Genomic DNA, 23,122 nt, shown 5'->3' on the forward strand with positions numbered 1-23,122 from the left:
ACCGTGGGGACGTGACTCGCGGGAGACCGGAGCGTGAGCAGGTCGCACCTAAACCTAACCTTAAAGGACAACTTTCGTTTTTTTACAACAAGGGTTCATAATTTAGATTGTAATTAAAGAATATAAAAGATGAGTGTTAAAAATATTTCATTTACTTCTTTCTATTGTTTTAGAGATTCTTATTTCAGTGGTTGGGGGCATGCGTACACGTGGCTAAATATGTCATTTTACACAGAATAAGCCCATTCCCAAGATACAACGCAACCTTTCATGGTTGGATGTGACTTATGGGGGCTAGAAGTGTTACTGTAAATAGCAGTAAAACTGCTGGCTTATTGTGTCTAAAAAGACATATTTAGCCACTTGTTAGCATGTCCCCATGCGACATGCGTACGCATGCCCCACATTTTAGCACGGTAAACGCGATAAAACAATAGAATGAAGCAAATTAAAACACACTTTGAACACCCACTTTTTCTTTTCTTTAATTTCAATCTAAAATATGAACCCTTGTTGTAAAAAAACAAAGTTGTCCTTTAACCCTAACCAGAGTAAAATGAACGCTGGTGAAATGCTAACCTGCCGACGCTCCGTCCCCCCGCGGGGACACGCCCTCCCGTCCCCACGGGAGGACGCTGGTGAAAGCTAACCTGGTGAAATGCTAACCTCTGTCCCCTCATGGGCTGTCCAGAGCCCAGATTAATTTTCTCCCAAATTTGGTCATTGCTGATGGCTCCCATGTGTAATGTGGTTCCTGGTGCTGCCAACCCCCACTACCCCCCAGGGCTAGCGTAGTGGAGTGACTCACTGCCTAAGCCTGATGGCCTCGAAAGTCTAGCATCTCCCCCGGTCCATAGGGATGTCCCTTTGGTCTGACGGTTAAGATGTTGGACTTTCGCGCAGGAGACCTGGGTTCGAATCCCGGCATTACACTTTCTCTGATACACACCAGATGCTTCTAATCACCATGATATTTTCATCAGGGGAAGATAACACACAAATATTTGTGTGCAGATTACAACTTCAAGGGAAATTCCACTTTTATTTTATTTTTTTACCACCCATTTTCACCCAGTGCCAATTGCCTATGTAATCTGGAAATTCCACTTTTAAGCAACATACAAATACCACATCGAGGCAAAACTGACTTTAGCCCTGTTCGGAAGAGACAAGTTTTATTAGGGGAGGTGGTGGGGTAATTGTAATCCCGCTGTAATTGGTCATGTCAGACATTTTAAAGGAAGGCGTACTCCCATGATGCCAGTAAAGATTCTGCTGTATTTGACCTATTATAAAATGCTCTATAAAAATAAACGCTGGCTGATAATAGCAGTCCTGTGTGCATGTTATTTATTCATTGGACAGAAGCTTTCACACACGTTTTTTTCTCTTTTCATCAAACATGGAGGCACTTGAGGTCAAGTCCTGCTCATAGTTTCTGGCCCACCTCAACATCGAGTGAACATAATAAGACGGAACATCAAAAGAAGATGCTCTTGGGGCGTCCGGTGGCCTACTAGTCAAGGCGCATACCACATAGGCACTGCCACATAGGCATGGTTGCTGCGGCGTCGCCGGTTCGATTCCCGATCGGGACGACGTTTACCGCATGTCACTCCCCATCTCTCTCCCCATTTCCTGTCAGTCTACTGGACCTCCCTTGGTCATTAAAGACAAAAAGCCCCCCCCCCCAAAAAAAGAAGAAGATGCTCTTAAAGTACTTAATTATCAGAGGGGCAATAGTGCTGTCAGTTTGAGATATGTTGTCAGCAGCCTAGACTAGAGCCTGCCCTATATTCATGAAACTTATCACCGCGCAGCCTGTTATTTATCTAAAGTTACTTCTCATACTTGATGAAAGCACATAAATATACACTCCCATCTCTGCAAGATGTATATTTATAGAGAGCTCTCATCCTGTGCGAATTGGTGTCTAACATAACTGATGTCTGGTAATAACAATTAAATGATAGGATGTTGTCCTGAAAACTAGTCCCATCCCAACAAAGCTTAAATCATCGCCATGCGGCCGGCCAAAGCCGTCTCTGAACAGACATAGTGGCAGAAACAGGAGCACATTCTGTGGATCAATCATAATGAAGCATACCTCTATGCTGACTCACACCATTGACAAACTATTTGAGCATTTACGCCTCGCGCCTGCCAACAAACTATACGCTTTATTGTGAGTCATCTGAATGAATGGAAAGTCAGATGTGTGTGTGTGTGGATTCTGTGGAAGTGGAAACTGAACTACACTTCCTAACCGTCTGCCCACCGTACCAAGAGATCAAAGACACATACTTCCCACAGATCATAACCACACAAAGACAGTTTGAAAACATGACCAATGATGAAAAACTCCCGTATCTACTGGGTGAGGTACGACAATGTGCAAACACAGCAGCAAGATCTGTGAGCTGCTGTGATAGGAGAAGGATGTCAAATGGAACACAACCATCTTAAAGACTACTGATCATGGTGTACACATCCTTGCACCGTCTGCATCGAGTAATCTCCATACATGAAAACTGTTCCACCCCTTCAAATTGTACATATTTTATTTAGATTGAATTATATTGATTGATTGTATTGTACTGTGTACACTTCTGCTTTGGCAATGTAAACGTATGTTTTCTCATGCCAATAAACCCCTCTGAATTGAAAATGTAATTGTGTGTGTGTGTACACGTGGCTACCTTAAGAGCTGTGCTTTGCAGACTGTGTATGGTAAGTCTGAGATGTCGCAGGAGGAATGGCCAGGAGTTGATGAGGTAGATCCTGTCCATCGCCACCATGACGATGCTGTACCATCGCTGGAAACCCCTGGCCAGGCTGTCTTTGATGAAAAACGTGTGGGAGAACACAAAACCGTGCTGCTCGTCCCCGAAAAAGATGGGACCCTCGCGGCCCGGACAAACCTGAGGAACACCAAGTTCAAGAGAGGGAGAGAGAGAGCGAGACGAGGGAGGTGAGAGTGAGGGGACGAAGGCGGGAGGGGGGAGGGAGGGAGGCAGCAACATGCAGCATAAATAATAATAATACACTTTATTTGTACAGCACCTTTCATGACATGAAATGCAGCTCAAAGCGCTTTACAGAGCAGAAATGAAGCACAAGTGCTTAACAGAAAGTACACGATTACAATAAAGCAGAAAAGAAAAGTAAAAACATAAAACATTAAAAAACATTTAAAACAACAGTAAGGAAAACATTTTCAGAACAGTGCGGACGTGAATAACAGCAAAGGGATTTAAAAGTTCAGCTAAAAGCAAGAGTGAAGAAATAGGTCTTGAGATGTGCTTTAAAGCTATCCACAGAGGCTGCCTGTCTATCTTAGGTGTAGCGGGAGTTTATTCCAAGCTGTCGGCCCGTAGAAGCAGAATGCTGCTTGACCATATGTAATTTTAGGCACATCGAGCAGGTCTGCACTAGAAGACCTGAGGGTGCGGTTTGGAATGTACCGTTATCTAGGCAGGCATTCATAGTGGTATGAGGGTGCCAGATCATTGAGAGCTTTATAAACAAGTAAAAGAATTTTAAAATCAATCATAAAAATAACTGGGAGCCAGTGTAGCTACGCTAAAACTGGAGTAATATGTTTGTGCATCTTAGCTGGTAGTCTCTTTCATTTCAATTCCTCTGTAAACTAAATTGAAGACATGGGACTCAAACAAGCAAACGTACGTTGTCGTTTACCTCACAGCTGAGGCTGCGTACACAGGCTTGCCGCACCACGCTGAACAGCTGGGGCTGCCTGGGGTGCTGGTGGCTCAGGAAGCGAATGCCCGTCTCGTCGTCGATGCTCACGAAACCAGGGTGAGAAGCAGGCAGTGACCGGCAGCCCTGTGAGACAAGAAAAAACATACATAACACTAAACTACAGTACATGTTTGGGGAATAATAAGCCTTGTGGCTAAAATGCTGTTGGTTCAAATCCCCAGAGTGGTGAGGAAAGGTCTTTGATATAAATATTTAAATAATAACTAAACAGATAAGAATATCCATTTAAAGTTCTTAAATCTTATTCCCATAATTCACACTGAAATAAGACTCAAGTATTTTCGTAAAACACGTCTTCAGTTATGAAGTAGTAGAAGTTCCCAAAACAATACCTCTGTATCGGTCTTGTTGTTGTAGGCAGCAGAGACCAAAGTACCAAAGTTACAGCTGGCTCCATTGTTATGGAAACCAATCCTTTTTATCAAGTGTTTATGCAGTGAAACTGAGGGCACAAAATCTCTCCTTCTCTCCAGCTCTCTCCTCTCGCTCTTTACCCCACCCTCGACACGGTCGAGCCCACCCTAGAGCCTGGGCCTCCCTGAAGCAATTGCTTACTCAGTCGTGGGACAATATCGGTTCTATATGTAAAGTCTTTAGACAAGTGTCTTTAGATATTTGTCACTATAACACATTTTTAATTGAATTGAAGGTGAAGTATTTTTCTGTGATGTTCAATGGGAGTATTTTGTTGTCCTTGACTTGAAGAGAGCTCCTCACCTCAGGGGTGCGCACCAAATTCTGGGCCCTGGGTACAAGGATTCACTGCGGCCCCCCCAATGTTCTTCATAGGGGGAGGGGGTTTAACCCATTTAGACCCAGAACGCATTATTACACGTTATTTTGTGCTTTAACTATTGAAAAATAGCAGATATACAAGCTCACAGCTGCGAGCTTGTAGATCTGCTATTTTTTTTTAAATCTTTGAATATATATATATTTTTGTTTCTATGTCAGTGCCAGTGGTGATCAAACTTTTTCATGTGAAGGACCCCCAAAATGATATGTATTTGGCCGCGGACCCCCAATATTTTGTTCCAGGGACCCCCAGAAGCAAACGTTTAGTTACAAAACTTAAAAAATACATATATTCAAAGATTTGCACACATTTTCACGACTTTTCAGAAATAGCAGATCTACAAGCTCGCAGCTATAGCTAAAGTATAAAATAATTAAGGCCCCTCCTCCACCTTGGGCCCTAGTAACTCAGTCCTACTTTTCCTCCCCTTGTGACGCCCCTGGCTCACCTCACACATTTCACCCCGCTGTGACGCGGAGCTGTTGGCCCTCATGGTCAGTCCCTCTCCCTCACGGTCCCCATCCCTGTCCCTGTCCCCCGGCACCGGGGCCCCAGATTGGGACGGGGAGGGGGACGGAGGGTGCAAGGCCTCGGTGCAGAACAGAGTGCGAGGGCCATGGAGCTCGCAGAAGTGGCAGAGAGCCACCAGGGCGTTCATCTGTGGGGTAGAGAGAGAAGATAAGGGGTCGTTGTGTTATTGTGTGGTACTCTGTACAGGCATTGACACTAAGGCTTGCCCACCTGCTCCCGGCAGGTAAATAAAACTTTAGGGTCAGGTGGAGTTTGCTTTCAGGTTGCCCGACTGGGCAAGTGCTTGTTAGAGCGGAGACGCAACCGTTTATAAACACAACTCGAGATATCTGTCTAAAATACCTGAACATGGCCAGAACGCTCTGTCTTCTGGTCTGTGGAATGTCAAATAAAAGCACTGTTTACCTATAATGTGCTGTTTTCAATGTTGCTATACTTAAAAAATATAAAATAGGTGTGAACCCATAGTCATATTCAATCATAGCTATGTAGTTATTTGGATAAAAATTTAGATATGACATTTTTTATCGCACAGCCCCAGAAAGTCACACTAAATAAGTGTTAAATTGAATGGTAATTAAATTTCTATTTGACTTTTCCGTCAAGTGGGCATGACATTTGGGCAAGTAGTTACTTGCCCGACGCCCCTGACCCCCCCGACGGGCAAGTAACCCCTGCTGTATGCTGCATAAGTGAAGCACAGACATCAAGTACAGCTGGAACAGCATCATTAAAGGGTATTATACCAATTTAACCACTTAAACCCTTCATTATGTACCTTTTTTACAGTGGTTCTCAAACTTTTTCATACCAAGGACCCCGACATTGACACTTAACCCGCTGATCCCCATTTGAAAAGACATGCCAGGGACCCCATATGGAGAATATTTTTTACGTTTCTAGAAGTGATTCTCAACCATTTTCAATTCAAGGACCCCCAGTTTGACATTAGGCTACGGACAACCATTTGATAATGGTATTTCTAGCTCTGGGATCCCAATTTAGTGTTAATTTAACACGGTCCGTTTGGGGTTACATTTGTACACTGAGTTACAGAACCATAAGGGTCCATTCCATTTGGTTCCTGACTATCATTTAACTGGGGACCTCCCTGGAACATCCTCAAGCCAAGGACCCCTGGCTGGGCGGTCCCCGGACCCCACTTTGAGAACCAATGCACTAATAATACAGTGGTTCTCAAAGTGGATCCCAGGGACTCTGTGGGTTCCTTTATGGGGGTCTAAATTGACCCATTCAAGACAAGTCTGTAACTCTGACAGTGTACAAATGGAACCAAATGCACACTGTCAGAGTTGAGAAACACTGACTGCACTAATACATCAAGTAGTTTGCAAGTTCAATGTTGTGTTGTGCTTGTAGATCATCTGCTATGTCGCTCGGCTCAATGTTCAATATAATGATCATAATGATCACATGCCCAGCATAGGGGGTATTAGGAGGTCCATGATGTGGTTAGTGGTTAAACAACTCTCTTACCTTCAGCTTCTTCTGACCAAATGACTGGCGAGTGACACTTCAGCGAAGGACATTCATCTGCTCCAAATAAAACAGAGACACTCTCTGAGAAAGAAAGTCAAATGTCTTCGATTCTCCTTTTCAAAATCCCATCATTCACTATCATTTTCAATCTTAACCGGCGGTCAACCGTTTATTTACACACGGTTTAATGTGTGCATTATTATTTTTCTATAATAATACAGCTGAGCTCAGTTTAGCAACAACACAACACCCGGGATCATGTGACTGCGGAGTCATGCGCTCTTTCTGGCGGTGGGACGTTCGCGGCCGAATCGAGTCTTTTGAACGGCTCTTTGAAATGAACGATGGGATCCGGTTCGCAGTAGGGAGCCGTTACTTTCTAAATGAACAGTGGTGGAAAATGTACTCAAATTCTTTACTTACAGTAAGTAGAAAGTATCGATACTGCAATGTTGAAATACTCTGACACAAGTCAAGTAGAAAGTTCGGAATTCAATTAAATTAATTAAAATGTAGAAAAATCCTTAGAAAATAGCAGATCTACAAGCACACAATGCGTCGCAACACGACGCATTGTGAGCTTGTAGATCGGCTATTTTCAAATTATGGCAGAAATGTATATATGGCAAAAATGTAGGCTATATAGGGTTTAAGTAGCCTAATTTGTAATCATAAATTCATAATCAAAATCTACAAAGTAACTAAAATGAGACAGTTTTTTTGAACGGCTCTTTGAAAGGAACGGGTCCCAGAGATCCTGCTCACTTCAAATAACCATAAATCCCATCGCTAGCGCTTTCACATATTCATGACGCAACTCGACCGAATAAAACACTACATTTCCCATGATGCCCTGCGCCGCCCAGGGCTGCTGCTTGAGATAACAACATAACATAGTGCAGTGCTTCTTCAGGTAATGTCCACCCGTCTCCTCCGTATTTTATAAAACTCTCTCGCAGTTATCTTTCTTCCATGATGTGTGTATATGATACTGTATAAACGAATGCACATTCAACTGGTTTGGCTTATAGTTAAAAAAAAAAAAAAAAACTTGTATTTTCATTCCTCAATTCGATGGCTTCTTATAAGCGAGCCACACACTTCCTTATAAGTTATTACTGCATGATGTTGTCTGTCTTATAATGGTAGGTCAGGGGTCTTCAACGTTTTCAGGCCAGGGACCCCTTAGTTGAGAGAGAGATGAAGCAGGGACCCCCACAACCTTTTCATATATTCCATTTCATCGTTTGACAGCACAATCATCAGTGTATTTTGGATTCGTGTCAATTTGTGTTTTCAGACATTTAACCACTTGAACTGTCAATACTTAATAAACTTGACCTTTCACTCTGTAATTAGTCTGCTCTTTTCCCCCTCTACACCAATAGCTGCTATTTTGCTAATCTGCTATTTTTGGCTAAAGTTCTCACACTATGGACACTAGGGTACAAATGGTTAATATAAAAAAAAAAGAAGAAAAAAGTTTCTACCAAACAATGATTTGGAGGACCCTCTATTGTAACTCTGAGGACCCCCTGTTGAAGAACCTTGTGGTAGGTCACATGTGTGTCTGACAGTAAGTGTTGTTGTTGAATGGTGCCATGGTGATCAGTACCTTTGTGTCTTTAGGTTCCACGTGGACCCACTATGTCTTCAGACGTGTCCACTGTGGCTTTGGATTCCGCACCAGAGCAGAAGGGAGAGGAGGACAGTCTGACCAGCCCACAGGCAGATGCTTTAGTCAATGAAGAAGTGTCCTTGGACACAGCAGCAGGTGAATGCTGATTGATTGATTGATTGATTGATCGATTGATTGATTGATTGATTGATTGATTGATTGATTGATTGATTGATTGATTGATTGATTGATTGATTGATTGATTGATCGATCGATCGATCCGATTGATTGATTGAAGAGTTTATTAGCAATTTGCAATAGAAAAAGGTACAGTTTCATGACAGCACAAATCACTGGTACAAGGTCAATTAAAAGGAGATCCTGGTAAGCTTTACGGCTTACCACTTTATGCATCTCATATAAATAGATCATGATTGCTACTGTGTAATACTGTATAATAACCACTTTATGTATCTCATATAAATAGATCATGGTACTGTATAATACTGTATAATAACCACTTTATGTATCTCATATAAATAGATCATGGTTGCTACTGTATAATACTGTATAATAACCCCTTTATGTATCACATATAAATAGATCATGGTTACTACTGTATAATAACAAATAATGTATTAAGTCACCGTCACCGTAGCAAATCTGATGAGGCAGTTTAGTATTGTTATGCGACCATAGATCGCAGTGTACCATCAGAACCGTCACAGCTTGTCCGTATACGTCCGTCCGGATGTGTACACTTTTTTACAGTCTATGGGTTTGCCACTCTGACATCACACTCTGACTTCACTGTGATGTCACACTTATGGAGTTCCCTGATGTCATCAATATTAAGCCCATATCTAACTGGACTTCATATGGGAATGCCCAATTGCCCATATATGGCCAAGACAGCCCATATCTGCGTGGCTGGTTCTACAGACAGGGATCTCCATGTATGGGCATAAAAGGGTATGATGTCAGATGTCACAGACAGACATCATAGAACTTTCACATAACGACTAACTGAGTAAGCATGTTTGGGCTCTCACAGTATATCTTCATATACAGTACATGGATCTCCATATATGGGTACCAGGGGTCTCTCTCCATATATGGGTAACTGGTCCAATATACATCACTGGCCAGATGGCCAAGACATGGCGCGACCTAGGTTGCTTTTCGCCCTGAGGCGTCTTACTGGTATATAACATGTTATTTTTGTGTGGAAAAGACATAGCTGCCAGACAGACACAAGCTGGGTTCTGTGAAATGAAAAGGTTTGAGAGAGGCCTGTGTGTGTGTAGAGAGTGATACAGCATGCAGCTTGCAGCTGTTGACCCAGCTTCTCCCCGGCGGATGCAAAGAATGTTTCTTTTTGGTCATCTGGTCTTTACTCATCAGTTCTTCGGAGGTTGCTCTGATGAGCTGTTGTTTAGTGGTAGTGCTGGATATTTGTTCCGGGAAGTGACCTTATCTGTCTGGAGGCCTGAGGTTTGGGGTTGGGGTTGACCACCTGTCAGATGTGATGCCGATCCCCATTTAGGAGAGTCCTAGACCTAAGAGTAGACCACTGATGATCAATGATGTTTTGACTAGGGCTGTCACAATTATTACATAGTCGTCTAATCGCAATTATTTGACCTAATCGTGATTATTTTTCATAATTGTCATAATCGTTTGCATGTTGAACATTTTTTCATATATATATTTTTTAAAGTAAAAAATAGTGGAAATGGCAGAACTATAAGCTCGCAAGATCAGCTATTTCCACTATCATTGTTCTTTTTTAAGTATAAAGTTGTCAAATATGTCAGTAATTTCTTTGTATATTTAGGTTATGTGTCATATCTACCATGTGCAACTTCAAAACCTAAAAGCCAAACAGAAATGTAATTGTCAACAACAAAAACACAATTAAATCATTAATCGCATTTGAGTGACAATTAATCGTCATGTAAAATGTCATAATCGTGACAGCCCTATGTAATATTGTGTATAAGTACATTTTCTTCTGTAATATAATTATTCTTTAAAACTTTCATTTAGGCTATTCTAGATTCATTGTGCATGCAGTGAAATATTCAAAACCTTTTTTTGTTTTAATTTAGATTTTTATGGCATACAGCTCATTAAAATCTAAAATCCTTATCTCATAATATTAGAATATTACTTCAAAAGAAGGATTTATAATACAGAAATGTTAAACTTCTGAAACGTTATGTTAATGTTATGCACTCAGTACTTGGTCTGGGGCATGGCATGAAGGTGGTCTGCCTGTGGTACTGCTGAGGTGTTATGGAAGCCCAGGTTTGCTTTGATAGAGGCCTTAAGCTCATCTGTGTGGTTGAGTCTGGTGTCTCTCATCTTCCTCTTGACAACACAACACAGATTCTCTGTGGTGTTCAACGGTTCTCAAAGTGAGGTCCAGGGACCCTCATGGTTTCCTTGAAGGGGTTCCAAATGGGTCTGTAACTCTGAGAGTTAAGGGGTTCCTTGAAATTACCTGGACCTGGCTTAGAGGTCCGTCCGGGCACCTAGGCTCATAATAAGCAGCCTGACAGAGCACCATGGGTTCGAGCCCCGTTCCCGATGGTCTTTTCTGCATGTCTCTCCCCATGTCCCTCCCAATATTTCCTGTCCATCTCTACTATCATACTATAAAGATAAAAAATCCACAAAATATATTAGAGTTTGAGAACCCCTGCTCTATAAGAGCAGTGGTACAAATGTCATGAACCCGGGTTAGACTCTTGGGTAGGAGATGAAGTTGCAGAGTGCATCATTTTCGAACAAGACGATGATGTAAACGGGGCGGGGGGTTAAAAGCACTTTTCTTTCGTTTCTATGCTTGCACATTCTTAGTGACACCCATCATTAACCCATTTAGGCCTAGAATTATTGAATGCTTTAACCAGTGAAAAATAGCAGATATACAAGCTCACAGCGCGGCACCGAGTGCAGCGCTGCGAGCTTGTAGATCTGCTATTTTTGAGAAAAGTCAAATGTGTGCAAATCTTTGAATATATGTATTTTCAAAGCTCAAATTTTGGTTCTGGGTGGTCCCTGGAACAAAATATTTTGAGATGGGGGTCCGTGGCCAAATAAATATAATTCTGGGGGTCATTCACATGAAAAGGTTTGAGAACCACTGACATAGTAGTCTCTCAAGAACAGAGCTCCAGTTAAGTGAAAAGGACCTTTTCTTTGACGATGGCTGGCCAGATTGCTGACATAGAAACATAGGTTTTTCAAAAAACCTTAGAAGGATTCAAAAAACACTTATAGAATCAGGTCAAAATTCGAATTTTCACGATTTTTCAAAAATAGAAGATCTACAAGCTCGCAGTGCGGCACTCGGTGCCGCGCTGTGAGCTTGTATATCTGCTATTTTTCAATAGTTAAAGCATAAAATAATGATACACAATAATGTGTACCCATTCTAAATGGATACATCTTTATTAGCTGCAGCTGCATTGATAGCCTGTAATGTGTTTTCCCTTCTGCAGTTTTTGATCTGTACAGGAAAATTAAGCACGTACCCAATCAGTCAAGAGTTTCATTGATTTTTAATCAGTGCTATTGAACAACTTTTCGGACTAAACTTCTTTACGCCATTGGATCCTCAAACTGTCGGACAAACCACCTAACTCCAACTTGTGGTGAAAAAAGACCCATCTCCACATTAATGGTCAAAAACCAAAAACTCCACTTGAGCTGTGTTTGGGTAAAGTGATGATAATTTAAGGACACATTCAAGTATCTGACATTGACAATGTATAAAGTCACCATACCAGCTTTGATGAGGCAGTGTTTTGTTGTTCAAGACCCTTTTTTTGGTAACATGTCCTTGGTTCGAACTCCCTTTGGTCCGACCACCTAAATCTAACCTTAACCCTAACCTTAACCTCAGTAAAACTAACGCTGGTGAGTAGCTAACCTGCCGACGGTGTTCGGACCAACGGGACTTCGAAACAACGGGAGTTCGAACCATGGGGCAGTCCCCCCTTTCTTCTGAAAAGTTAATAGCCGATGTGGATGAATTCAGATCAATCAATAATCAATGAGAAAATGAGGAGACAAGACAATGTATTAGGTGGTGGTGGTGGAGGTTAAGTTTATGTAACATGATATCATGGACAGAAGTACAGTTTACACTCCGGTCAGTGGTAAAGTAGTTCTGCCAAGAGGCACTATTCAGGGATCACAGTTAGAACTCAAAGTACAAGCTGAACCATAACTAGATAAGCTTTACCAAAACAATAGCTGCTCACAGTGCTCAGTCCTAGTGAGACCCTTACAAGCTATCCTGTATAATGATGTATCATAAGAACTAATAACGTCACACATAATCAATCATGATAATAATATAATCTTCTACACCGACACCAGAGATGTACAAATCACAATGCAAATAATTGCCTAAGAAGTAATTTTCAACATTATGGCTCTGGATGGATGAGGGCTGCATGAAGTGGGGGGTGAGCTAAAGTACAGTACTTTCGGAATGAGTTGAGAAGGGACATATTTTACCTCGTAGATAACATTTGGAGGCAGTGGGCAGGCGACAGTACGGTAGGGGAAACACTGGACGCTTTTATAGTTGGTAATAAAAATGTTTTGGGTTTGGTTCTCTTGGGGAATTTCCCAGCAAGCTATGCAAACAGCTATTAGTCCATGGGCCAGACGAGATGTCGGTATCAAAAAGGTGGCAAAGGTTATCATGCATTTTATAAAAGCTCTATATCAGTAGATTATATTTTGGTATGATAACCCTTTCTTAGACCCAGCTAAATTGGTGTTATCAGCCGCTAGAGTTGTTGTCCCATTAACTTTACATTACAGGGGAAAAAAAGCTAAAAATTAATCTGCTTTAATTAGCATAAGAGGGGTCCAACTAGGGGGTTTTCATGATGCTGAATCCATTGCAAGCATCTGTTTTGCACGAAAAACATCCGTGGGGCTAAAACGCCCCCCACAACAGTGTGAAAAGTGATGACTCATCACTAAACCATAGTCTTGTGGGACAGTTTTTAGCCCAATGAATGTTTTTTGTGCAAAACAGATGCTTGCAATGGATTCAGCATCATGAAAACCCCCTAGTTGGACCCCTCTTATGCTAATTAAAGATTCAGATGCAGATTCATTTTTAGCTTTTTTTCCTGTAATGTAAAGTTAATGGGACAACAACTCTAGCGGCTGATAACACCAATTTAGCTGGGTCTAAGAAAGGGTTATCATACCAAAATATAATCTACTGATATAGAGCTTTTATAAAATGCATGATAACCTTTGCCACCTTTTTGATACCGACATCTCGTCTGGCCCATGGACTATATGATGGGATGTGATTATACAACACATTTGTTTAAAAAGCAACAGCTTGGCTAATATTAGGATATACTATTTACAGACCTGGACAGAACAACTGAATTGTATGAGCGTCACAGGACAGAGAATGTAAGCTCAAGGACTTTTGATTAATTGGACCACACTGGCAGGCCTAGGTTTTCAGTGTGGTAGTGGACTACTTTGTCCTGTCATGCTCTTAGAAGCTACTTGGGCAACTTTCTTAAATTATGGGCTGGGTGGTGTGGAATAAAATTTATATTGCATTATAATTTGTAGCACTCAAGTCAAGTAACTTCCATTTCTGGAAAAAAAACGCTATGAAATACCATAAAATCAAGCTGCAGAAAGTGAAAATAAAAACTGAGTTCAAGTCAGTTCAAACTAAGTTAAGACTTAAAAAAAAAATTCTACCTTCTATATCAATACCGTTTATATACTGTCCAGTGTCCATCCTTATTCTGCAGTCAGTCTCTGTGTCTTCTCCGTAATTCTTTCCTGTTTCGCTTGCCTCGATATGAGATGTGCTCATAATACACCTGCTTCTGTCTCCCCATCACCTGGTAATTATTAACCATTGCCTACAATCTGTGTCTACTGTTTTGTTTTTGTGATGTTGTGATGAACTAAAACGCCCTCCCTTTCCCTTTGTTGCTCGCAGAGTCGGCAGAACCGGTGGAAGGCGGAGTCGGCGTGTGCCAGTTCTTCCTGAAAGGAAAGTGCCGTTTTGGCCACAGATGTCGCCTGTCTCACAGGTTCATAAATCCCTCTTCTTCCTCACTGAAGAATTCATTACTTGTTTCCTCCAGCACACAAAAGCCACCTTTAGGTGAAGCGTTGTTAACTTTAAATATGTGCCCCTGAGCAACACCATCGTATACATTTGGATTTTAATCACATGAACCTTGCATGACTGTTTCTGGGGTGAACATTTGGCTATTTTCGCCAAAGAGGTTTGGTCTTGAGAGACAGTCAACACTTATCTAGTAGAACAACACTTTAGCAATCTAGTGCTTATCAAGCTCTGACAAAAAGAAACATTGATCAGATAATCAAATGCATAACTACTATTTACATTACATAGTTTTAGGCATTTAGTTAAAACGCGTATCCAGAGTGATGTAAATGTGTGTTGAATAAGCCAGATAATGCAAGATCTGGAATCAGTCAGAAAGAATAGCACCCTTCTTTGATTTGAACACTTGTGTCTTGTTTATGGTAAGGCTTCTTCTCCCTCTTTCACCGACTGTACATTCTACATTCCACTTGTCAAACTTTGATTCTGTCTCTCTTCAACCTTTGACCCTATGTCTGCTCTCTTCATGTCTTAGCATCCCTACATTAGATGAGGCCAGTGTTGTTTTGCTCAACCAAGAAGGCGTGAAGAATGGAGAAAATGAGGGAAAGCACAAGAAGAGGAAATCCAAAGATTACAGTGCAGCAAAGCCAAAAGAGAGTGAGGAAAACGGTAAGTATTACGGCTCCTTCGTTGTCTTGAGTGCACTGGATGCCCCCAAGAAACCCACAAAAAAGCAGAAGCTTTTGTCTCCATCGTGGTCCATTAAAACAATTGACACCCAACCAACAGACATAACAACAAAGCAAGCAAGAGGAAATACTCATTTTAATCCATAAACAGTTAAAACAATGATGGCAAACAAAACAGCAACATCATTGTAACATTTATAGATGGGGTTGTTAATGTTTATATTTCAGTATGGTTATTTATAGTCTGTTAATATGGTACACATATAACCAGTGGTTCCCAAACGTTTTAGGCCGCGACCCAAAAGAGAAATGAGGCTTTTGCCCAGGACCCACACTAGTGAAACTAGCAGAAATATAAGCTTGTAGATCGGCTATTTTCAATTCTTCTTAGACATTTGTTTTCTAATTTATGGAATTTCTGGAAAAAAAATAAAGGGACCCATGCAAATTTAGGGTTCATTTGGTTCCGTTTGTACACTGTCAGAGTTACAGACTTGTATGGGTCAATTTAGACCCCCTTAAGGGAACCCACAGAGTCCCTGGAATCCACTTTGAGAACCACGTCTGCCCTACTTGTTATTTACTGTACTTCTGTTTCCATCTCTCTCTCTCTCTCTCTCTCTCTCTCTCTCTCTCTCTCTCTCTCTCTCTCTCTCTCTCTCTCTCTCTCTGTATTCTCTCTGCACCTCTCTCTCTCCCTCCTCCAGTCTCAGCAGGGTCAAACAAGAAGCCTCGCATGCGCACGGCCGAGGAGGTGATCCACCGGATCCTGTGGGACCCGTCGGTGCAGGGCTCTGAGTTCGTGGTGGGCTACGTGGACCGCTTCCTGGGCGTGCTGGAGCGTCCCTTCTCTGAGTTCAACTGGGACGCCAACCCCTGCGACTGGGACAACACCACGGCGGCCGAGCTGGCCCTGCCGCAGCACCGCATCCAGTACTTCATACACCGGGGCCGCCGCGTCTGGGACCGCAACAGCCGCACCGACCGGGTCTTTGGCTCCACCGGTCAGCCTCTGGCGCCCCCCTTTGGAGGGGAGGAGGAAGTGGAGGGTAAGAGGGGACGAAAGAGGGATGAAAGAGGGATCAAATACATGGTCGAGGGGAAGGTCAAGTGTTGCTTATCAGCACTTTTCCCACAGTCCTCCCCCGCGCACGCGCGCACGCACACACACACACACACACACACACACACACACACACACACACACACACACACACACACACACAAAATAAGAACAGCAGTCTTTTTTATTATTATTATGAATATGAAATATAACCCTAACCTCAAAATATAACTCTGAGCCCAAACCTAACCTCTACTTGCCTAAACTTAACCCTAACCCCTTCCTGAACATTTTCCTAATTCTAACCCAACCATAAAAAATACATTTTAACCATGAAAATGACACTTGTTCTTAAACATCACGCACAAACAAACATGGCAGTGGCTTAGTCGATAGAAGGGGTTGGCAGGGAACCGGAAGGTTCCTGGTTTGAATGCCAGATACAGAGCAACAAAAAACACCAGACCATCTCCTCCATCCAGCAGCTGAGCAGAGAGACCTAGACCAGTCTTTTTGTGTCAAATATGTTTTATTGCTAACAGATTATAGAGTGTTATAACATTTAAAAAAAGAAAGGAAGAAAGAAAAGAATACAAAACAACAAAGACATAAAGATACAGAGCATAATGACAAATGAAATTAAAAATAACCCCTTCGTTCCCTCCCACCCATACTGCTCAGTGACGTAGCGCATAATAAAATAACAAACAGCGTTGTTTCATGGAAATACCAAAACCCATTTTATATGCATTAGAATAGACAGTCGGTTTTAAATAATGTTATTGTCCAAATCCTTAGGTCCTTCTATTCATCATGACCTAGACCAGTGTAGCAGTGCTGGGACCATACCGCCAGAGGAAGGACAGCAGAAGAGCGATGCAAACATTCACCCTCCTGACTCCACACCACCTGCTCCTAATGACACAGAAAGCGCCCCTCAAGGTCACCAGGAAGCAGAGAGAGAAGAGACTGCCAAAAGGTCAGAATCTTGTGTTTTTAAATCTTGACTTGAACTTTGATGCTCAGTTTTCCATTCAAGTTTAAAGTTTTGTTTTAGAAAACATCATTGCATAACAGTATGCATTATGATGTTTCTTACAGATTAAAGTGGACCGCTCTAACATAACGTTTAAAAAGCACAAATCACTCTATATTACTTCTGGTAGAGCGTGTATGCTCGAGGGAGGAAGGACATCTGTTGCCTTTTTGTGCATCTCACAGGCTGTGTGACTGAGTGTCCTCCCATTTCTTAAGGTAGCTCTCCACCAAACAAACTATTTCTGATTATATTCATATTAGAGAAAGGCAGTTGGTGTTTGAATGAGACGAGCCACACTCACGCACAGTCCTATGCTACTGTAAATGTACCGCATTTGAGGGTCCCTAGCAGCCAACCAGAGAGCTCTGTCTCCTCTTCACCAGCCCACTGCTACCCGAAAGTCGTATACATGTTCGACCTTCTTCGCTTCCCTACAACTTCCGACCCGACCCGGGCAGTGTACCCACCGGCCATTTAACAGCAGATTTTGGGCAACAGACGCTTTCCATCGCTTACCGCCGCCACTGTCAGTGCGGTGGAGAACAACTTTTAGATTGTAGCTCTTTGTGTTTGTAGAGAGGCTCTGGATCATTGGACTGGTCCCTTCTCTCAGTAGTCTATTGAATTCTCTTTGAGTGGCCTCCTCTGTCCTCACCTCCAGAGTAGGGAAGGAATTGCTTTATCTGAGGAGGTAGTTTTACAGGTGCTCAACCACATAATCACAACCTGCTGTCAGACTTGGCTCCGGGCCGTTGTTGCATGGGTTTGGGGTTTCCCACTTTTTCTCCAATCACTGCCCAGTGTGCAGTGTTGGTGTAAAACAAAATCAAAATACCTCAGATTTATAGAGAGCTGAGTCGCCTGACATGGGGGAAAAACATTATTTGCTCAAATAAATTGTGTCTAAAGGTAAAAACAGTAAAAACAAGGCAGTGGGGGGCAGTTAAAGCCTAAACTATAGACAGTATAGTGCCAGCTACCAGGCGTGTAGATAAGGCCAGATTCAATACTGGGCAGCTAACAGAATCCAATTAACCGCTAAGCTGTTACGAGTTGTTTTATGTGTCACATCATTAGATTGCCAATCTACAAGCTCACAATATTCTGCATCGTGGTGGCTAGTTGAAAGTTTTTATATATCCTTAGAAAAATATATGGACATGACCAAATGGTTGATACTGTAGTTCTGAACTACAGTATCAACCCCTAGGGGGTCCACGGGGGTACTGCAGGGGGCCCCGAAATTGTTGGACGAAAGAAAAGTGTTATATATATTTGTTATATTTATTTCCAAGTCTTTAAATATAAAAAAACGTGATTCTGTCTCTTTTGATATACATGATTAATATTGTGCAATTGACATTGTTAGTGATAGATGTTGACATTGGTTCTCAGTTAATAAGGTATGTTTATAAATGGCAGTAGTACGGCCACTTGTACATGCTTGTTTAAAATAAAAGCATGATTTTTTTAATCTTATCTAATCTAATGCACAATAACATGGTATATTTATACACATGAAACACAATTTTATGCAATATATTTTGTAGCCCCCACCCACACCCTACGAGGTAGGGGGTCCCTGCTCCATCTCCACATTAGTTTGGGGGTCCCTGGCCTAAAACCGTCAAGATCCCTGCTGTAGTTGTTTATGATTATTGTATTATTGTATGAAAGTAATCTTGTAGGTTTTCTGTTATGTATGTGTAACACCCGTGATTTGAACCCGGGTCTCCATTGTGGGAAAGAACACTTATGTCAAATGATTGATTGATTTTGGGCTTTATCTTCATGCAGTCTCTGGGCAACTCTACTACCAATCTGGGAACCCATTGTCAAAAATAGAAAGAATGGGAAAACAGCGCCCTCTCTGTTCTGCTACATACATATGGTCAGAGATTCACAGTTTGACTATTAACCACTTCCACGCATTAACCACGCATCCCTGTTTTAGGGATTTCCTTTAAAACAACAAAACATACAAGCTCTCAACACTAAAACATTTTTAAATACTGCTTTAACCCATTTAGAATGGGTACACATTATGTGTATCATTATTTTATGCTTTAACTATTGAAAAATAGTAGATATACAAGCTCGCAGCGCGGCACTAGCTTGTAGATCTGCTATTTTTGAAAAATCGTGAAAATTAGAATTTTGACCCGATTCTATAACTGTCTTTTGAATCCTTCTAAGATTTTTTGAAAAACCTATGTTTCTATGTCAGCAATCTGGCCAGCCATCGTCAAAGAAAAGGTCCTTTTCACTTAACTGGAGCTCAGTTAGTCTGTTCTTGAGAGACTACTATGTCAGTGGTTCTCTAACCTTTTCATGTGAAGGACCCCCAAAATGATATTTATTTGGCCGTGGACCCCCCATCTCAAAATATTTAGTTCCAGGGACCCCCCGGCACTCGGTGCCGCGATGCAAGCTTTTATATCTGCTATTTTTCACTGGTTAAAGCATTCAATAATTCTAGGCCCTAAATGGGTTAAGTGGTTAACTTTGAACAAAAAAGTAATTGTGTCAAGTGACGCTACGAGTGCTGTGTGTTTTCTGTCAGTTTTGTCCGTAAAAAACAGAAGTCCGTAATGGTAGCTGATGTTTCGCAGCGTGAAACCGCCTGCCCCTCTAATACATACTCCTGTTTGATTTCAGACTCGAGACTCTAACAGACCGAATGTCTCTCTCCCAAAGAGAGCGAGAGGTGGGAGAGAGCAATGGTGTGCGAGGGAGTCTGGAAGATTGTAATGAAAGCTGCGAGGACAAGACTGAAGAAGAGCAGGTGGGTGCAAAGGGAAACCTGTCCCATCTAAATCCCATTGTTCTGATGTGAGGAGATTAATATGTTGTGGCAAAAAATAAATAAATAGCCTATGACATACGAGTTTCAAGTTTATTTCGCCATTTACATAAAAAAAAAACATTAAAATGCTTTGGAATTCCTGTTCACAAGCCACACACGGAAACAAAAGAATACATACAGGACAGTACATAATTAGCCTCGGGAACCCAGGCTTTTATTTTGGCGATCGGAAAAAATAAAATAGTACAGAATAAGACAAGGGTCAATCAGCATATCGGCTCAGTGCTGTGCATCATTGTATAAAAAAGCAAATAAAAAGTATGCAACAACTTTAAACCATACTAGGATAAAGTGCATTAGTGCTACTTATTCAAAAATGTTACCACTCTTTACTAGCCTGCTAGTACGAACCCTATGCTTCGTCTTCCTGTCAGGGCAGCGCTCCCAACGGTAGCGACTGCCTAAAGGTTGCAGGGTCATAAGACCGTTGCCAGGGTGGCTGGGGTGTCTGACTATTTTTAGGGCCCTATCAAGGCACCTTTTATTATAGTATTTTTTGCCAGAAAATGTTGATTTAGTGTGGAAAATCTTCGAATTTGTATTTTTAATTTGGACAATTTCTTTTTTTTGTATCACAGTGATAAAACAAAGGCACAGAAATGTGAGAACAAATGAATAAAATGTTCAAAAAAAAAAATCCAGTTACTGTTTACAGCATGTGTTCTAGTGACTGTCTCCCTGTCCAACACGCAGAGTCCTAGTGGTAAAAGCCCCGGCGCTGACCAGAGGGGGAAGGCTGGCCGCGGCAGCCGGCCGCCCAAGCGCCGGCCCACCCATTTCGTGGGCTTCCGGGCCGACACGCCGTCCATCCTGTCCGCCTTCCAGAAGCTCCGCGAGGAGCTCACCGCGCTGCTCCCCGCCGCCGCCGCCCAGCTGTGGAGGCCCGCCTCCAAGCTCCACATCACCCTGTGCCTGCTGACGCTGCCCGGGCCGGCCGAGGTGGCCGCGGCCGCCGACGTCCTCCGCCGCTTCGCCGAGTGGGACCGCAACCCGCCCGTGGCCGTCACGCTCCCCGTCAAGCCCAAGCACTTCTACGGGAAGGTGCTGTACCTGAGCCCCCAGCCGCAGAACCTGCTGCAGCAGCTCAACGCGGGCCTCCAGGAGGCCTTCCGCAAGGAGGGCTGGCTGCACCGCGACTCCTTCAACCCCCGCTACCACCTGACGCTGGCCAAGGTGGAGAAGCAGGGCAGGGAGCGGCTGTTTGAGGGCGTCGGCGACCTGAAGGTCGGGAAGAGTCTGAACTTCGGGCGCCTGCCTGTGAACACGTTGCACCTGTGTGCCATGGGCATGACCGTGGCGGACGGGTTCTATCACACGCTGTGCTCCGTGAGCCTCAGGTAGATGGACGGACGGAAGGAAGGAAAAGAAGGCTGGCAAGGCAGTCTCCGTTAGTATGCACGTTCACATGCACATGTAAACAAGCATGCGTGACTGATATACTGCACTGTACTGTACACGCTGCCTCAAGTGCAATTTATGCTTTGTGCGACAGGTGTCGGACAACACGTTGCATCATGGTGAAAGTAATGTCAAAATCAGGATCGTTGCAACGGGTGTTTAGTGGCAAAACATAGTGAAAATGGCCTATCTAAAAGCTCACAATGCATCGCGGTTGTAAGCTTGTAGATCGGCTATTTTCACCCCGAGTACAATGAAGTATAAAATAGGGATTACGTTGTTGTGACTATTTCGACTATTTCCCCCTGACTCTCAGAAAAAGTTGATTCAGGGCAACCCTATAGCCGAGTGGTTACGACTCCAGTTCTAATGACTGACATCAAGTTCCCGGTTTGATTCCCGGCCGGGCCGGACCATTTGCTGCATGTCTCTCTGCATGCTGTCTCTCTTCTCTCCACTGTACTGTTAGTACCTAATGGAGTGAGCGGTCAGAAAAGCCCTCCTCTGCCATATCCAAATCAGCCTCCGGATACACTGTAACACTGTGAGCCATATTGTCAACCATGTAAAACAGGGGTCTTCAACGTTTTCAGGCCAAGATGGCAAGGACCCGTTAGTTGAGAGAGAGATGAAGCAGGGACCCCCCACAACCTTTTCATTCATCGTTTGACAGCACAATCATCAGTGTATTTTGGATTCATGTTAATTCATGTTAATAGTGTTTTCAGATATTTAACCACCGTTTATTAGGTAATGAGCCGTCATTATCTAATAAACTTGAACTTTTACTCTGTACTTAATCTGCTCTTTTCCCCCTCTACACCAAACCTCTTTGCCGAAAATAGCCGATCTACAGCTGCAAGGCGTTGTGAGCTTGTAGATCTGCTATTTTTGGCTACAGTTCTCAGAATATGGACACTAGGGTTCAAGTAGTTAATATAAAAAGGATTGGAAGATTTGGAGGACCGCCTTTAGTAACTCTGAGGACCCCTGTTGAAGACCCCTGATGTAAAGTTAGCTCCCAGGTTAGTATAGAGACAATGTAGAAACAACTATGAATGCTCAAACCTGCCGCGAGACACGTCGTCCGATGCTTGCCACGCAAAGCGTACAGTAAATTGCCCTTCATTTGCCAAAACCCCACATTTTTACCGTGTATTTTTTAACCAGTTTCTGTAATACGTCTAAAATGCACTACAATGATTTGATTGTGTTGATACTAATAGACGACAGGGTAACTCGCCCTGCATTGAATAAACGCTTATGTACTGTAATAGTTTTGAATGATTAATAAGAGGTAAAAATAGCACCTTTTTTATTTTTGGCCTGGCCACCAACGACGGTTGTATTTCATGATTCATAGGCTGTGATTTGTATCCATGTTGTATGGATTGCACTTCAACGAGAACGGTATGCTTTTCTTTTTCTTTTTTTTTTATGAATTATAACCGAGAAATTATGGGAGGACATTAAATATTGAACTGGTTATTTCAAAAATCCTGCGAGTGGTGATATTTCTCTATCAAGCGATGATGTGACAGGAGGACTGGAATGTGGTGCTGCTGTTGCCATGCCACGGTCTAACATGCACACACGCACGCGCCAGGGATGGGACGATATGAACATTTCATGTCACGATTATTGTGACAAAAGAAATCGGGATTTACGATATTATCACGATAATTAAAATC

General features: G+C 42.5%; 2 protein-coding genes across 2 annotated transcripts in view; one reads left to right on the forward strand and one right to left on the reverse strand.

Moving 5' to 3' along the window:
* flcn (folliculin) overlaps window positions 1-6,845 on the reverse strand; it is a 29,477-nt gene extending 22,632 nt beyond the window's left edge. Inside the window, exons 1-4 of the mRNA XM_080747463.1 lie at window positions 6,608-6,845; window positions 5,028-5,237; window positions 3,700-3,846; window positions 2,700-2,921 (exon numbers count right to left, since the gene is read on the reverse strand). Coding sequence (XP_080603589.1) covers window positions 2,700-2,921; window positions 3,700-3,846; window positions 5,028-5,237 — 579 coding nt within the window. The 5' untranslated portion in view covers window positions 6,608-6,845. The remainder of the gene's footprint in view (window positions 1-2,699; window positions 2,922-3,699; window positions 3,847-5,027; window positions 5,238-6,607) is intronic.
* A 617-nt stretch (window positions 6,846-7,462) lies between these two features.
* Window positions 7,463-23,031, forward strand: leng9 (leukocyte receptor cluster (LRC) member 9). Its single transcript, XM_080744785.1, has 8 exons — window positions 7,463-7,523; window positions 8,240-8,384; window positions 14,239-14,332; window positions 14,909-15,045; window positions 15,773-16,114; window positions 16,927-17,107; window positions 19,826-19,952; window positions 20,727-23,031. Exons 2-8 carry the CDS (start codon window positions 8,258-8,260, stop codon window positions 21,372-21,374), a joined length of 1,656 nt encoding a protein of 551 aa, XP_080600911.1. The 5' UTR covers window positions 7,463-7,523; window positions 8,240-8,257; the 3' UTR covers window positions 21,375-23,031.
* Window positions 23,032-23,122: the final 91 nt, after the last annotated feature.

Source organism: Nannobrachium achirus (genome assembly GCF_963921795.1).
Source record: "Nannobrachium achirus genome assembly, chromosome: 2".
Lineage (NCBI taxonomy): Eukaryota > Metazoa > Chordata > Actinopteri > Myctophiformes > Myctophidae > Nannobrachium > Nannobrachium achirus.